At 40.5% G+C, this 17232-nt stretch overlaps 1 protein-coding gene across 3 annotated transcripts in view; it reads left to right on the top strand.

The window, feature by feature from the left end:
• The window catches only part of Abcb5 (ATP binding cassette subfamily B member 5), a 93736-nt gene that overhangs the window by 40033 nt on the left and 36471 nt on the right, over positions 1-17232 (top strand). Inside the window, exons 13-18 of one of the 3 annotated variants that reach the window (XM_059279801.1) lie at positions 1260-1430; positions 5385-5546; positions 9863-10003; positions 14112-14255; positions 15484-15588; positions 15730-15807. In XM_059279801.1, coding sequence (XP_059135784.1) covers positions 1260-1430; positions 5385-5546; positions 9863-10003; positions 14112-14255; positions 15484-15588; positions 15730-15807 — 801 coding nt within the window. The other 2 variants (XM_059279799.1, XM_059279800.1) reach the window with 2 other exon arrangements.

The following is a 17232-nucleotide window of genomic DNA, read 5'->3' as shown; positions in this document are numbered from 1 at the left end:
CACTAGAAGTCATCCCACTATAATAAAATAATATTCAATTTGTTAAAAATGCATTTATCAAGAAATAAATAAATAGAAAGGGCCTTAAATTTTTCCCAAGACTGAAAAATGTTTTTTTTTTTTTTTTTTTTTTTTTTTTTTTTTTTGGTTTTTCGAGACAGGGTTTCTCTGTGTAGCTTTGTGCCTTTCCTGGAACTCACTTGGTAGCCCAGGCTGGCCTCGAACTCACAGAGATCCGCCTGGCTCTGCCTCCCGAGTGCTGGGATTAAAGGCGTGCGCCACCACTGCCCGGCTGAAAAATGTTTTTAGGAAAAAATACAGCTTTTAAAAAAGAAGTTGTAGTAAATTTTGGTTTCGTTTGTTTGGTTCAGTTTGTATGTTTGTTTTGTTTTGTTTTGTTTTTTGAGACAGGGTCTCTCTACAGAGCCCTTCCTGTCCTGGAACTCACTATGTAGACCAGACTGGCCTTGAACGCACAGAGATCCACCTGCCTCTCTGGCTCCTGAGTGTGGAATTAAAGCCGTACTCCACCATACCTGACCTTTGGTTGTTTTTAAGGCAGGTTCTCCTGTAACCTAGATTGACTTTGAATTTGATATGCAGTTGAGAACGGCCTTGAACTCCTGATCATCCTACCTGAGACTCCTCAGCACTAGGCTTACATATGGGCATCATAAGTGGCATTCATTTTTTTTAATTGCTACTTTTCAGAGCCTCCAAGAGGAAAAGCATAGACAGCCTATCAAATTGCTCACAAACACTTATATCACAGTGAATGCTTCATTGGTTTTTTTAAAGTATTCTGAGGTCATCTAAAAGAGATTTGAAAATTCCCTCCAATTAAGAATTTTTCTAAGAATCCTTGTTCTGTTTATCTGGTTTGGTCCTAATTTACCTTTCCGTACTGTCTTCGCCAGGACCTTTTCCCAGAGGAGTTTGTTTTTACAATGATCAAATCGAAGATTCTGAATGGTCAGGCTCAAGTAGTCATTAAGCTGCCATCAGAACACAAATGTGCTGGGCGGTGGTGGCCCACGCCTTTAATCCCAGCACTGGGGAGGCAGAGCCAGCTGAATCTCTGTGAGTTCGAAGCCAGCCTAGGCTACCAAGGGGGTTCCAGGAAAGGCGCAAAGCTACACAGAGAAACCCTGTCTCGAAACCCCTCCCCCCAAAAAAAGAACATAAACGTGCTTGTCATTCCTCTTCTGATCATTTAATCACCCCTCTATATTTGTGCTTTTTCCTCTCTGTCTCATTAGAAATTTAATACACTAGTGGGGGAAAAAGGAGCTCAAATGAGCGGAGGCCAGAAACAGAGAATCGCCATTGCTCGAGCACTAGTTCGAAACCCCAAAATTCTGATCTTAGACGAGGCCACATCTGCCCTGGACACAGAGAGTGAGTTAGTTGTTCAAACTGCGCTGGAGAAGGTAAGTGCACAGAATCTTTTCTGAGTCCCACACTCCTGGTTTCACTGTTATTTTTAAGTGCAAGAAAGTACAGATTTGGGGTTCTTTGGATACCAGCTGGTAGTTCCCAGAGTTCCTCTGGTATGGATCCAGGGTATGACTTGGAAAAGTAAATGATAATGGTTGACATTAAACACACACACACACACACACACACACGCGCACGCGCACGCGCACGCGCACACAATATTCCATTCCACAGGTCTCACCTTCCCATGGCAGCAACACGCCCCATCACAGAAACGGCAGTGGGCGTCTTCGCTCCTTCCATTCACATTGATGGGACTCTTCCCTTCTCTAATCATTTTTCTTCCTTAATGTCTCCCAAGGGTTTTCACATTAACACAATGTGACTTAAAGTAGCGAAGCACTGACTTCTAGTTATCTTCCTCAAATAGTACTGAGAACTGTGAGAGACTTTAGAATGACTTTGACATCATTCAGTGACCTAGCCTTATTTCGAATGGCACATTTCATTCCCCATTACTAACCCAAATTATTACATTACTGCTTTCCTAGCTGGATTGGCTGATATAAAATGTGCGTGTACTTAAGCACACATGTATATACAGATACAATCATATGTGTGTATACATATATATGTATTTTTTTATGGACTACCTATATATGTGTATACATTCTTAGCAAATGTGTGACTATGGGGTCAGAGACAGCTCAGTTAGCAAAGGCCGAACTGCCAAACCTGAGTTTGATCCTGGGGAAGTTGTCCTCTGACCTCCATATGCACACCATGGTGTGAGCACACACACATGTCTGAATATATATGCACATATATGACATTCACAGATACTTTAGCATATTTTAGAGTTAAAACTAATAAAAAAAATCTGCTTAATGCAAAAGGCTGGCTTTGATTACAGGTCTCCTGCCCAGTTTTATTTTCCTATGTAATTGTAAAAATCGAATCCCAGGAACAATGCCCTGTTGTCATCTGAGACATGGGTGTTAACTGTGACTGCTCTTTAAAACTCCCGATCCTACAGCATAAACTCAACTGTTCTGAAGTTATAACTACATGACCCCCATCTTCCTACTGTCCAAGTTCTAGTCTCCCCCTTTTTTCTCACTTAAGAATGTCCTAGTGATATCAAGAGATATTGGCTTCAGTGGGCAGCCTCTGGGATTTCCAGGTTTCTGTGTCCTGGGACAAGGGGTTGGACAGGGACAGGAGGATAGTAGTAGAAACAGAGGTAGTTTATCAAGAAAAAATACATTTCCTGGGGAGGAAGCTGGCCAGAGCTGAGAGAAAAGTTAGTGCAAGGGCCTCATGCTCGGAAGACCTAGCATGGGCTTTCTTGCTTATTTGCATATCCCAGCTTTTTCACAGATGCTGTCTTACATTTTAGGCTTGGTGATGGTAGAGGCTTCCAGTCTTCATCTCTGCCCACTGGCTTCTCTCACATAAACAACAGTCATGTTGAAGCCTTTTCAGACTTTCACTTTGCCTTGCTGCCCTGGATAGTAATACATTAAATGTATCACAATAGTCATTTCTTCAAGAAATAATAAGATGCTTTGAGACAAAAGACCTTTACTCACACCAAGTAACTATTTTCAGTTCTTCATGACAGCTTCTGTTCATACATATGCCTGCAGAGATTACCATGGGAACACAACCTTTCAGACAGAGAACATGCTCCCCTAATTATTCCAACACTTTAAGCAAAAGTATAATATGTTCACATTTTATGAAATTGTGAAAATTAAGAAAATTACAACTCATAGGCTCAATAGTTAAATGCATGCACTATTAATATTTTGATATATCCTATTTAGTCCTTTTTTTCCTACAGATAGATTTTAAACATAATCATAACAAGATGCATCAGCTTTCCCCTGCATTTTCCATGTAGCATTATATCATAATTTCATTAGTTTTGATTATGAATCACTAATGTTTTGAGAAGTTTCCTTTTATTATAGACTGTAAGTGCAAGACTTTGAAAGAAACCCTCATTCACCTCAGTAAGCATATCCATTGCAATAGAGAGACCTTTATAGAGAGAGGAGGCAATTACATCAGAGCCTAGCACCACCCTCCCATTGCTGGCAAAGAACGGGAACAAGTTTCTTGGTGTTCAGAGTTCCGGTTTCCTTTTCTGAAATGAATAATACTAGAATTGGGAATAAGACAATTAAATATCTGTGATACAGTAGTAGTGTGAGCAGTGAAGCTGACAGTCACTTGCAGTGTGCCTGCCGAGTGCCTGCTACTGGGCTGGGCTTCGGTGCAAAATGCACAGCTCAGGGTTGGCAAGTGCAGCCGTATGGAGGAGAGCAAAGCTGAAAGGCTCAAACTACTGCATCACAAAACTATTTCAGTTTTATGCCAGTTAGCACAGCATATTATTGGTGTAGTGACAGGTGCCCTGGACGACAGAATAATGCACAATGCAAAAACAGACCTGGGATAATCTCACCTTACTTACAGCGGGGTTACTAGAACACTCATTTAATTAAAGGCTAACAATGACATCATGCACAAAAATCAATTCCAGGTGAATTAAAGGTTTAAACATGAAAGGCACAATAGTAAAAACTGGAGGATAAAACAGAAAAACATCTGTATGTGACAGAGGTTAATATTTCTGAAATAGGACTCAAAAGACACAATTAGAAAAGAGTCACTAAACTGGACATCATTAAAAGAGGAAGTTTCTATTCATTGGAAGACAGCTTTTAGAGAGTGAGAAGACAATCACATACATGAAAGAAATAGTTATAATAGTACACAGCTTCTCACAAAGTCCCCAAAACTAGACTATGTAAATAGCTCCCAATAATTAGAAAGAAAAAGATGGCTCCCAAAGAAAAATGGGCAAAAGATTTGGGCCAATGACAAAACAGAGCATTCATATTTCACTAACCAGTTGAAAAGTTGTTCAACTTCATTAGCCATTAGGAAAATGTAAATAAAGGTTTTTATGTAAAGTACTCATCTATCAGACAAAAAGAGATCAACCCACTGTTAGTGTAAATAGAAAGCTGCCTGGACTCTCCTGCTTTGGGGGCTCTGTAGACTGGACGCCCTATGCCTCAGCAGTCCCTTTTGAGGTGTACAAATGATAGATCTTTATAAATTTGTTCACTAAATAAACACATGCAAGAATCTATATATTATTAAAAAAAAACACACAAGTAAAGACAACTCAAACCCAGTTAGCAGTAGAATGGATAAATTATACCTGAACAGTAAAATACTGTGTAGGTATGGGAAACAAAATGGTTCGTCTCGAAAACATAATATTGAACACCAAGACTCAGACACATAGGAGTATAGACTGCAGATTCCATTACATTAATACAGAAAGAGAGAGGGAGAGAGAGAGAGGGAGGGAGAGAGAGAGAGAGAGAGGCACTGGGAATAAGACAGTGGTCTCCTTTGGTGCATAAGCAGTGGCAGTGAGCGAAGGCAAGTGATGGCGTCTAGGTGCTGGTAGCGGCCTGCCCGTGTGATCTGATGGATTCAGTTTGAAATGCATCTACCAATGCCCCATGTGCACCTTTCTATGTACTTATGATTGTTTTAAAACATGGTTTACCTTGAGTCTACCATAACTTGTTAAAGAACATGCTCATTTGAGAGATGACAGTGAGTTTAAATCTTAGATCCCTTTTGCTCTATGGTTAGACAGCTAAAAATTTCTTGTTAGGTTTCTTTCTAGTACTAAGATACTACAGTTTTTATTTAAAAAAAAAAAACACCATTTGGAATAAATTACTTTTTTATATTCTAATTTCTACTGGCCTTTCTAATCTGCTAAATATTCTGGTTTTCTATATCCTAGGATAAGATTCCTGGTAAAATAATACTGTAAAAATAAGTTGTCCTGACTATTGCAGAGGTTAATTCTAACACTCTTCTGTTTACCTCCCACGTCTTCTGTCCGGCAGGCAAGCAAAGGTCGGACAACAATTGTGGTTGCACACCGGCTTTCCACTATTCGTGGGGCAGACACGATTGTGACTATGAAGGATGGCATGGTGGCAGAGAAGGGGACCCATGCTGAACTGATGGCCAAGCAGGGGCTATATTACTCACTCGCCATGGCACAGGTAGGATTTACAGGATGTTACATCTGCATGTTTCTTTGTGAGGGAGCAGGACGAATGGGGACAGGGTTACATTCCCAAAGGAAGTGATTAGACGGCTACAAAGTCAGGGACAAAACTGAGAAGAAAGCCAGAGGGATGAGATAGCAGTGTGGAGACAAAAGACAAAGCTGAAAGAGAAAGATCAGCCTTCCATGCAGAAAGATGTGTGCCGGGAGAATAACTAGAGACAGTGAGGGGCAGATAGTAGAAGTTCTTTGACTCCAGGCAGAAGGGCCAGGGCTTTGAAACGCAGAGTACACCTGACCTTGTGTGTGGTGTGCAGTGGAAGTCAATAAGTGTCTGTGGAATGAGCACACATACTCACAAACTCTGCTCCATACATTCACATAAGCACACTAAAAAAAGAAACAAAAAGGAAGAAAGTACAGTCTACTTGATGAGCTACTTGATTTTTATTTTATTTCATATTCATCCATATTCTGCATTTCCTTTAAAAAGAAAAGTGAGGACAGGCAATGGTGGTGCACACCTTTATTCCCAGCACTCGGGAGGCAGAGGCAGGCGGATCTCTGTGAGTTCCAGGCCAGCCTGGTCTACAGAGTGAGTTCCAGGACAGCCAGGGCTACGCAGAGAAACCCTGTCTCGAAAAAAACAAAAGTAAGTAAGTAAAAGTGAGACATTGCTTGACACTGAATTTGCATCATTTTTCATCCCTTAGAGTAGTGGTTCTCAACCTTCCTCATGCTGCTACCCTTTAATACAGTTAAATGTTGTGGTGACCCTCAACCATATAATTATTTCATTGCTGCTTCATAATTGTAATTTTGCTACTGTTATGAATCTAATGTAAATATCTGATATGCAGGCTATCTGATATGTGACCCCCAAAAGGCTCACAACCCACAGGTTGAGAACCACTGTCTTAGGGGCATCAGCTTACAAAGTTACTAACTTCACTATTTCCAAACCAATATAACTAGTAAGAAGAGGACATAATTGAGGGTCAAATTCATCACTTTTTGAGATCTTTAAGAACCATTACATTCAGGCTTTTTTTGGAGTAACACATCTTTAGTTTTTATTATAATTAAACTGAAAGTCCATTACTAGGCCTTGAGTTAAAGGGTTTCACAATGTGGGGAAATTACAGTTGTGTAAAATATTTTAACACCTTCTTTGAAGTAGATTAGTATTCTCAGATAACCAAAATTGTGTCAATTCAGACCGAATACATTGTGATCTTAATGCTCAATGAACCCACACAAATAATTGATTCTTTTTTCAAATTCTGGGTGTATCTATTTGCCACTGTTGCTCATAGTGTCAAAATTAGTCATTCTGGGAGTTCATAACCATCACAATGACAAAGCCAACACTGCTAAGAGCATCCAAGAACGGGGAGATGGATCACTTCGGGGAGGTAGCATCGCCTTGCACGTATGAGGATCAGATTCCAGATCCACTCCAGTGTGACAGACCCCTGTAATTTCAGATCCCCTCCAGTATTGGGGGGACTGCAATTCCAGAGTCTCATCAGTGTGTGTGTGTGTGTGTGTGTGTGTGTGTGTGTGTGTGTCTCGGGGAGAGTGGGGGCGGCTATAATTCCAGATTTCCACCAGTGTGGCAGACCTTTGTAATTCCAGATTACTACCAGTAGGTGGGGCTGTAAGTCCAGATTCCCACCGGTGTGGGGTGGGGTGGGGGAGGGGGAGCTATAATTTCAGAAGAGACAGAATCCCAGTACACAACTGTCCAACTAGTCTGACCATGTCAACACTCTCTGGGGTCAACTGAGAGACTCTGCCTCAATGAATAAGGTAGAGAATGATCAAGGAAGACTCTCATTGTTGACCTTGGGCCTCCACTTTCACAAGCACAAACACACACCACACATTCACACCACACACACACACACACACACACACACACACACCACCACCACCACCACCACCACCACCACCACCACAGAGAGAGAGAGATAGAGAGAGAGAGAGAGAGAGAGAGAGAGAGAGAGAGAGAGAGAGAGAGAGGAGAGAGAGAGAGCACATACACATGGGAAAAGGGAAGAAAACCTGAGAAGTAGCTCGGCACAGTAGCTGAGGAATGAGCTGCCGTCACTGCCAGCTGACTCTGTGAGGTTACACTTTTAGGGCCTGGGATAAATTTCTTAAATTCTCTATGCTTCTATTTTCCAATCCCTAACATGAGGGAAATACAGTAATTAATTAATACTGAGCTAATTCTTATAAGTATCTGGAGTTATTTGTGCATTTGTGGATATGAAATAAGGTCAAGTCCAGAGGAGCTGGAGAGATGGCCTGGTGGGTAAGAGCACTAGCTGTTCGCAAAGGACCCAGGTTCTGTTCCAAGCACTCACATGATGGATCATAACTATCCATAATTCCATTTCCATGGGATCTGATGCCCTCTCCAGATACTCAGGGTCCAGTGCTGGGTAAGACTGTTGCTGCCTTTACCCACTCCCTGTCCGGCCACCACCACCCAGCTTCCTATAGAAAGCCTCCCAGCACTAGGGAAGCTGGCCAGCAGGAAGGAACTTCTCAGGCCCGTCTTAGCTTGGTTTCTCTGTGTCTTACAATCAAAATATGTTTTATCTTCAACAATAGGGTCTTACCCTCTAGTTCTGGCGAGCAACCAAGAGCAATGTCAACAGGTTGCATTGCTTTGGCGGCCTCTGAGGACACCTTGAGTTGTAAGGAGGTGTTTGAGGCCTGGCACTAAGATTTTCATTTACCCATGTAGGGTACTAATGTTCAAACTCCTTTTTTAAAAAAAATTATATTTTTTAGTTACCTTGCAAAGTAATAGGTTTCCATAAGGAGTTTTCATACCTCCTTAGTTTTGACTGGCCCTTAATCTTCCTTTCTCCCGTCTCTACTTAAAACCTTTAACACCCACCCCCATCCTCATCATTCTTTTGTCTAGCAAGCTCCTTAGAAAAATAAATTGTCTTTAACCAATAATAGAATTCTTCCTTAGAAAACTTTACTATGAAAGCAGATCAAATTCTATTTTAAAATTTCCACAGATTAAATAACTTCTGAAGAAAAAAATAGCCAAATAAAAGATTTCTTCTGCAGTAGAAAAATAACAGAAAAGGTGTGTGATTACAGATGTTAAGCTTAGCAAGACAGTCTGGTTAAAGTTCACTGTGGCTCTGTGTGATTCATTAAATGTTCTTCAGATTGCTGAGGAATCTGAGCATCCCTGGAATGTAGTCCTGTGCACTGCTCCTTGCCCACCTGACCCTGCCTCCATCTCCCTATCTTTCTCCCATCCTGTCTGAGCTCCCACTCTCTCTTGCCAGCTCCCTGCACTAGAGGGAACAACAGTGAACACTGCTTCTGTGTTTCACTGGAGCTGCCCTCATTTTTCTAAATAGCAAGAAAAAGAAAAACTAGGTCCAGTGCAATCTAGCTTAGAATTTAACCCTAATCTATATTTTAACACTTTATTAGTTTGATTTTTCTGTATTTTTTTTTCCTCAAGGAGCCGCAATGCATCATATCCATTTTGCTTTGAAATCTCAGTCTGGGTTGGGCTGTGGCTGCTGGCCAGGAAAGTATTATTATCTCCTAAGATCTCAGGTCCTGGCCACACACACAAGCTTTAAAGTGACACAGCAGAATACCTTTGTATTTTTTCCTTTGTGTGTGTGTGTGTGTGTGTGTGTGTGTGTGTGTGTGTGTGTACCTGCGTGGATATATTTGCTTGTTTGTTTTTAAGAAAAAGTCTCTAGGGGGCTGGAGAGATGGCTCAGTAGTTAAGAGCACTGACTGCTCTTCCAGAAATTCCCAGCAACCACGTGGTGGCTCACAACCACCTGTAATGAGATCTGGCTTGCTCTTCTGGCCTGTAGGGACACATGCAGGCAGAACACTGTAAAATAAATAAATAAATAAATATATAAATGGAAGGAAGGAAAGAAGGAAGGAAGGAAAGAAGGAAGGAAGGAAGGAAGGAAGGAAGAAACTGGCCTACAACTCACCAAGTAGGCTGGACTATCTGGCCAGCAAGCCCCAAGGATCAACTTATCTCTACCTATCCCTCCCATCTTCACCCTCCAGCTGCTCCCACACCCCAGCTCCCTCCTGCAGCACCCTTTCCTCTCCTCCCAGCACTAGGATACTAAGTACATTCCATCATGCCTGGTTTTATTTTTTTAACTTTGAGTTCTAGAGACCAAAGTTGGGTCCTTATGTTTGCTGAGCACGTTACCAGCTGAGCTATCTCCCTAGCCCTGCCTTTGTGTTTTTAAGGCATCATTACGACAGCCTATGCATTCTTCATTTAAGGATATTAAAAAAGCTGATGAACAAATGGAGTCAAAGACGTGTTCCTCTGAAGGAAATACCAGCTCTGTTTCTCTGTGTGATGTGAGTAGCACCAAGCCCCCCGGCGCTGACCAGTCTGAGGAAGCCATCCACCATCAAAAGGTAATGGGGTCACCTGTCAACATGCTTGCATACATGTTCTCCAATGTCCAAATAATCCTTATAAAATGTATAATTGATTTAAAATAAACTAGTACTGTACCATTAAGCCCACAAAACATTTGCTCTCTTTTCCCTGTGATACAAAGGAGGTCATCTAATGAATCACATTTATGTCAAAGGTCTTTGTTGGGGAGGGGGAAAAAATCTTATGAAAATATGCTGTTCCTTCCTAGAAGGCAATCCATGGATTAAAACAGCATCTTGAAGTGTGGGATACACTACCAGGGCCACCCCAGATTAAATTGGGTCAAGATGTTCTGAACTGAATCTAGAGGTCATCCAATGGGACTTCCAGGTCCTTGTGTCTAGGAACAAAGAACTGGACCAGCAACAAGTGAATAGTCATAGAAATTTAAACCTACTATTAAGAAGGAAAATGCACGCCTAAGAATGGAAGTGAGCTTGAGAGTTGCATCCAGCCCAGTATCATGACCTTTGATTGGTCATTTACATACTACCCTCTTTCTCTGCATGTAGTCCTGGTGGAGAGGGGTTTCTAACTAATCTCAATGTCTCTTTCACCAGCCACTCCCGCTGCAACAGCCTGGAGGCAGACAAGCCTCCATATACAGTTCCAACCTCTGATACAGCTCCTTGGATAGAGATACTTGTCCCCTTCAGTCACTACCCTACCCTGTATCATTTCTCTATCACAATTTAACTCCTTCCTCTTAACCCACCTTGGGCTCCAGACCCACAGCTGAATATTCTCAGTACCTTCCCTGGTTAGGTTTCTATTGCCATGACAAGCACCATGCTCAAAAGGAACTTGGGGAGAGAAGGTTTATTTCAGTTTACAGTTGTAGTACATCGTGAAGGGAGGTCAGGACAGGAACTCAAAGTAGGAACTGAAGCAGAGGCCATGGAGGCTGCTTACTGACTTGCTCTCCATGGCTTGCTCAGGTTGTTTTCTTATACAACCCCTGCCCAGGGGTGGCACTGTCCACAGTGAGCTGGGACCACCCACATGAAAATGCACCCACAGATTTGCCTACAGGCCAATCTATTGGATGCATTTTCTCAATTAAGATTCTCTCAAATGGCTCTGGCTTGTGTCAAGTTGGAAAAAAACAAACAAACAAACAAACAGAAACAAACCAGCCAGCACACCTTGTCATAAGCATCTCCCTCCACCCTGAGCCCCAGAGCTCTCCCTCTCCCCAGCCCCATATTACTGGCCCTCTGTGCTGTTTTGTATTTGTTACCTCCGACCAGAAGTCCCTCATCTGGCCAGTTCCTGTGTGGTGGCTTCAGTGTCCTTAGCCTCCAGCTGCCAATCCCCCAACAGCTGTCCTGGGCCCACTGTTACCTCCCAAACTAGAAAGCCATTCTCTTCCTAGTGCTAACAGACAATTCAGATTAAAGCACCCTTGGCTCTTCCCGCTGTCTCCCCGCCCACCTTCTCCCTCTCATCTGCCTGATGGTGTACCCCAGCCCTCCTGATGCCCTGTGTGACACAGCCAATCAGCTGTTTCACACTTTAGATACAATGCATTCCCTTTTACTATGTGATCTTCTTGATATTCACACTTATTCTTTCCCCTTCTTTTCTATCATTTTTCTTTTTCTAAAGGTACATTTGTATAAACACATAAAATAATTTTCTGTCCAACAAGACAGCTCAGCAGGTAAAAGGGCTTGCTTTTACCAGACATGCACACTCACACATACACATACACACACATATATGCACACATGCACACACGTATAGGCATGTGGGCAAAATAAATTAATAAAATTAATTTTTAAATTAAAAAAAATAATTTTCAATTTTGAATGCTATTCTTTTTTGTTTTGTTTATTGTTGTTGCTGTTTGTTTATTTGTGGCTTTTTTTTAGCTTTTATATTAGTTTATTTTGTTTTGTTTTTTAGTATATAGTCCACAAGCTCACAGAAGCTCTCTGGATAGAAATCAGAGGTCATTAATCTGAATGAGGAAAAAAATCAGAACTTTCCCCATTAGCCCTTGGAAAAGGTTTAACATTACTTTGTGAATGTAAGAAATAAACTACTGTCAGATTGTCAATAACTGTGGATGTCATCAATGGATGCCATAGGAATTTTCATTTATTTCAAGTACCCAGCAGAGTAAAATTTACAGCATCTAGCACTTAATAAAAAATCAGTAGTGAAATAAAACAAAACAAAAACCAGCTGACAGGATGGCTTAGTGAGTAAAGTCTTCTGACAACCTGAGTTCAATCCCCAGCACCGCACGGTAGAAGAATAGAATGGACTTCTGAAAGTTGAACTCTGACCTCCATATATACCTGTGGCATGCATGTGCACATGTAAACACACACACATACACACACACACACACTTTATTAATGTAAAAACATTGAGTTTACATGTGACTATCCAGTAGAAAGTCTTTATGACATTAAGATTTCCTAGATATATTATCAAAAACATACTGATAAGAAAAATAATAATAAATTAGACATTATTAGAGTGAAGAACATTTCCATTTATAAAACAGATTCCAGTAACAGGATAAGCCATAAATTGAAAGTATTTATAAACCACTTATCTGCTGTAGGACTTGAGCTCAGGCTAAATTAAAAACTCCCAAAGCATTAAAATAAGAAAATAGCAGCACCCCCATCACAAAGTGAGAAACACAATGTGAGTGGTATAGGTGGGTACAGGGTAAGGAGCTGGACTAGCATCTGAGAGGCTAAGGAGAGCAGCTTGCAAAAGGCAGGAGGAACCTTCCAGGGAAGCAGTTGTGTTAATTACGGTAACTGTGTTAACAGTCTCATCAATACCTAGCTACTTCCAAACTCCTAAAATACACACGTATGTGCAGTTGGCTATGTGCAAATTATAACTCAATAAAATTCAAAAATAGATGAGATGAAATTTTTAATTCTTTAGGAGATTTTTAACTTTATCAGACTGGTTTGTGTCTCTACAGAAAATGCGTATCTCATATTTTTGCATCAGGTTATCTTAAGACATTCTAAAATCCATAATATACTAGGTATGACATTTCTCATGATTTTACAGAGATTTTTCATTTTGATTTTGTCTTATTTCATTTTATTTTTTCTGTCTTGTTAACACTGTTTAACCAATACTCCTTTTTTTAAAACCTGCATTTTTTTTTTTTAATTCTAGGGGCAAAACAAAAAGTAAAATAAAATAAAATTCCACCTTTTAAAATTGTCACTCACAACTGCATATGGGGGCACTGAGCTGAATGCTGGCACCCCAAAAAATTTTAAAAATGACAATAGTAAAATGTTCCTGAATGCATGACAGCTGCATACTAATTCAGTATCAAACATGTAATGAGTATAACAGCTTTCCTGGCTGCCTCACATGTACTGAATGGGACACTGTCACTTCAGTCTTAGCTCTGAGCACTCAGCCTGTGCACTTTACAGTATGCATGCCCTCACACCATGCCATCCAACCGAACTGGAACACTTTCAAGGCTAAAATCCTAGTAAAACATTGACCTCTTGCACTTTCTCTGCTGACTTCTTATCCTCTATTAGAGCATGAGATTGAATCCAGTCTAACAAGATTAAGAAAAGCTGATTCTGTTATTTCTTGCGATTCTTAGCTACCTGACATGTGACCTAGTAAGTGCTTTCTTTTTAATTTTTTAATTTTATTTTTTTGTGTATGGTTGTTATTCCTGTGTGTATGCTTATGCACCACATGTGTGCAGTGCCTGAGGAGGCCAGAAGAGGGCATCAGATCCCCTGGGACTGGAGTTAGAGGTGGTTATGAGCTTCCATGTGGGTTCTCAACCACTGAGCCATCTCTCCATCCCCAATTTGTACTTTCTTAGTGATAGCAACTGAGTGGAATTCCAAAGCTGACATTGTACAGATCATCACTTGGATGTAAGTATGTTTGAGGCTCATCATTAGTACTAACAGTGGTAAATTTTTCTAAGAAAATACGATTGTACACTGCCATCTGTTGTATTTGCTAGGTTCCAGAGTGCTTCTGTTTGTCTTGCCTCACTTCCCTGGCTTCCATAATGTCCTCAGACTGATGTTGTTCTTAACCAACTTGTTTTATTTATAGACAAGTCTTCCTGAAGTTTCTCTATTAAAAATATTTAAATTAAACAAGTCTGAATGGCCTTTTGTGGTTCTGGGAACACTGGCTTCTGTCCTAAATGGATCTATTCACCCAACATTTTCTATCATCTTTGCAAAATTAGTCACTGTAAGTAAAACTCACTTGTTTATGCTTTTTGCAATTTAAGCATAGTCAGAGAACACAGAGCTGTAGCATATTGATCCACAAAGGGGAATCCAGAACTTTCTGTGGGTCGTCCCTCGGACAGGGTCTGTGGTAGGAAAGGCAGCTCCCATGCCTGGGAGATGAACCATTGCTGTCTCATAATGTTCAGCTGAGTCCTGCTGGCTGGGTGAGTTGTAGAGAAATTGCTTTGTTTTCTAATTCTGACTCCAGTGTTATATCAGCATTCCTAAGCACTGGCGCAATAAAAGAGACAGATACAGCTTCTCTCTTCCCAACCTGTCCAAACAATGACAAATTTTTATTACCAGCCAGCTCAGGGATAGGGAATATGAGTTTGGGATTTTGCCAAAGCCCCAGAAGAGTGGACTGGTTCAGGAAATCACTAGACCCACACTGTCTTCAGCAGCCCCATACACAGGTACATTCTGTGCCAACGTGTGTGTGTGTGTGTGTGTAGTACTTAACTTTGTGAACAACTTCTAGGGGCACATACAGATATCTCACTTTAGATGAAAATTAAGAAATGTGAGTTATTAAAAGTTACTAGAAACAATAATTCAAACTGCTGATCTCATTGAAAAAATACTATATGGTCAGAAAGCTGTCTCTGCAGGTAAAGTGCTTACCACACAAATCTGACAACCTGAATTTGATTCTAGAACCCTCATTAAAAGCCAGATGTAGTGCACATCTGTAATACAGCACTTTATGGCAAGATCTGGGCAGAGACAGGAGCTGATGGATGGCTAGCCTAGAGTGCGCAGTATAGTAACAGAGGAGGTGCCCTGCCTCAGCAAGGTGGAGGGTAAGAACATGCTACCAAAGTTAACCTCTGACCTATACACAAATGCCCAAATTCACAGAAATATACACAAATCAGGGAGGGGGAGAGGAAAAAAGTCATAATAATAAAAAAAAATAAAATATACTATGATAATAGAAGACTTGTTTGTCCAATACATTTACAGAGCAATTGTAGGGAAATTAAAAGTAAATTGATTTTATCCTGTATATTTAAAGTAAACAGAGAATAATAACAGTAATTTTTGGCCCAGAAATTCATAGTTTTTTCCTTATATTGCAATCCCTGTAGGAAATCCTGATATATGTGGACATTTTAAATGAGGTTATTTTGTTTTCTGTTTGTACTTTCCTCCAAGCTTCTGATAGAAACTCTGTTCTTTCTCAGATGTTTGAAGATAAAAATAAAACTACATTAAAACATGATGCAGAACTCTACTCCATGATGTTAGTCATCTTGGGCATTGTTGCTCTTGTTACTTACCTGATGCAGGTAAACTTTTAATTGACTAACCAGCCCTGGGCAGGATTCCATGTTTACATTATCTTCTTTGTTTCAGTTGAAATATAATAACTGAATGATACAAAGAAAGTTAATAATAAATGTAGAATTTTTTGTTTGTTTGTTTCCTAGGGGTTGTTTTATGGCAGAGCAGAGGAAAATTTAGCCATGAGATTAAGACACTTGGCTTTCAAAGCCATGCTGTACCAGGTCAGTGCGTTTAGTGGAATTTTTCTTCTTTTAATTGAGATTTGTTGTCAAACATTCTAACCTTTAGTTTTTTCTCATTTCTTGAAATAGTCTCTGTATCAGATCATTGAAAAGCATAATTTTTTGTTGTTGTTCTAGGCAGCAAAATCTGTCTTCAGAATTCTTATATGCATATTCTCCTAGTAAAAGCATATCCAGGGGCTGAAGAAATGGCTCATCAGTTAAGGGTGCACACTGCTCTTACAGTAGAGCAGAGTTCAGTTCCAAGAATCCATGTTAGGTAGCTTACAGCTACCTATAATTCTGACTCCAGGGAATGTGATCATCTCTGGTTTCTAGGGGAACTGCACTCACATGCACATACCCATGTACAGACACACACACATACACAAAATTACAGTTAAAAAAAAAATCCCCAAAGCAAAGCACATCCAAATTATGAGTTTTGAAAATAAAACAAAGACTTCAGGTCTACTAGTATTCATTTCATTTAGCTTCTCTTTAATGCAACACTTTGTGTCAGGGGATGAAAAAGAAAGACCACGCATTAAAACTGAAAAGGAACTTGGGGACCTCAGAACAGCCTTTCAGGAGTCATTAATTCCTAAGATCTCATCCATGGGCCAGTGAAGATTTTTCTCTCCACACTCTAAAGTCCCACAGTCCCTCAGCGGTTGTAGAGAAAGTCTTCAGCTCAGATAGCGTCTGTGTGCCTAGAAGGTCAGACTGCTGCCAATGACCAGTCACTCTTGGAAATGGCTAAACTAGGTGGATCAAGTTCTAATCTCCCACGTGAGAGAGTCTGGTAGCTGAAGGTGGATGGGGTTCCCCTGAGAGCTGGTAGTCACTGAAGCCCTGCTTCACCTTCTGTCAGCAGAGCAGTGAGAAAGCTTCCTGCCTGGCAATTGCTTTTTCAGAAATGGAGTTACTGTCATTCCAGGGGAATTGTCAAAAGCAGTTTTTACATCTTCTTAGCAGTCTGGGGGTGTGATGGAATTCCATGGTCCTTGGACCACAGCACTCAGTCTCCAGCAGTGAGTGCCATCACACTCTATGCAGGAAGGTACTGGCTCAGAGCTTTCTTTACCTTTGAAACAGCCTCTAATCTAAAACAATTTTTAAAAAGTAGATCTAACCCCTGCATGTAAATCTTAGTAAATTTATATGTCTTTACGTATTAGCACCTTATGTCCCCACCTCGAATCTTAATTAAGGTGAGACTGTAATTAACTAAAACTACATTTCACACCTACTGACTTACTGTTTCTATCTTCATGAATTCATTTTCCCCAGTTCAAGTGTATTTATGTTCATAGAATTGGTTTTAACTGTTTCCTGAAGATCTTGATATTTCACACAAACAAATGTAGATTTTTACATTTTCTCTGTGTTATTTTGGACTTTCCCTCTGTTCACAGAATATTT

This window comes from Peromyscus eremicus, chromosome 14, assembly GCF_949786415.1.
Source record: "Peromyscus eremicus chromosome 14, PerEre_H2_v1, whole genome shotgun sequence".
In the NCBI taxonomy this organism is placed as follows: Eukaryota; Metazoa; Chordata; class Mammalia; order Rodentia; family Cricetidae; genus Peromyscus; species Peromyscus eremicus.
Note: the sequence above shows the minus strand (reverse complement) of the source record. Positions and strands in the feature narration are given on the sequence as shown.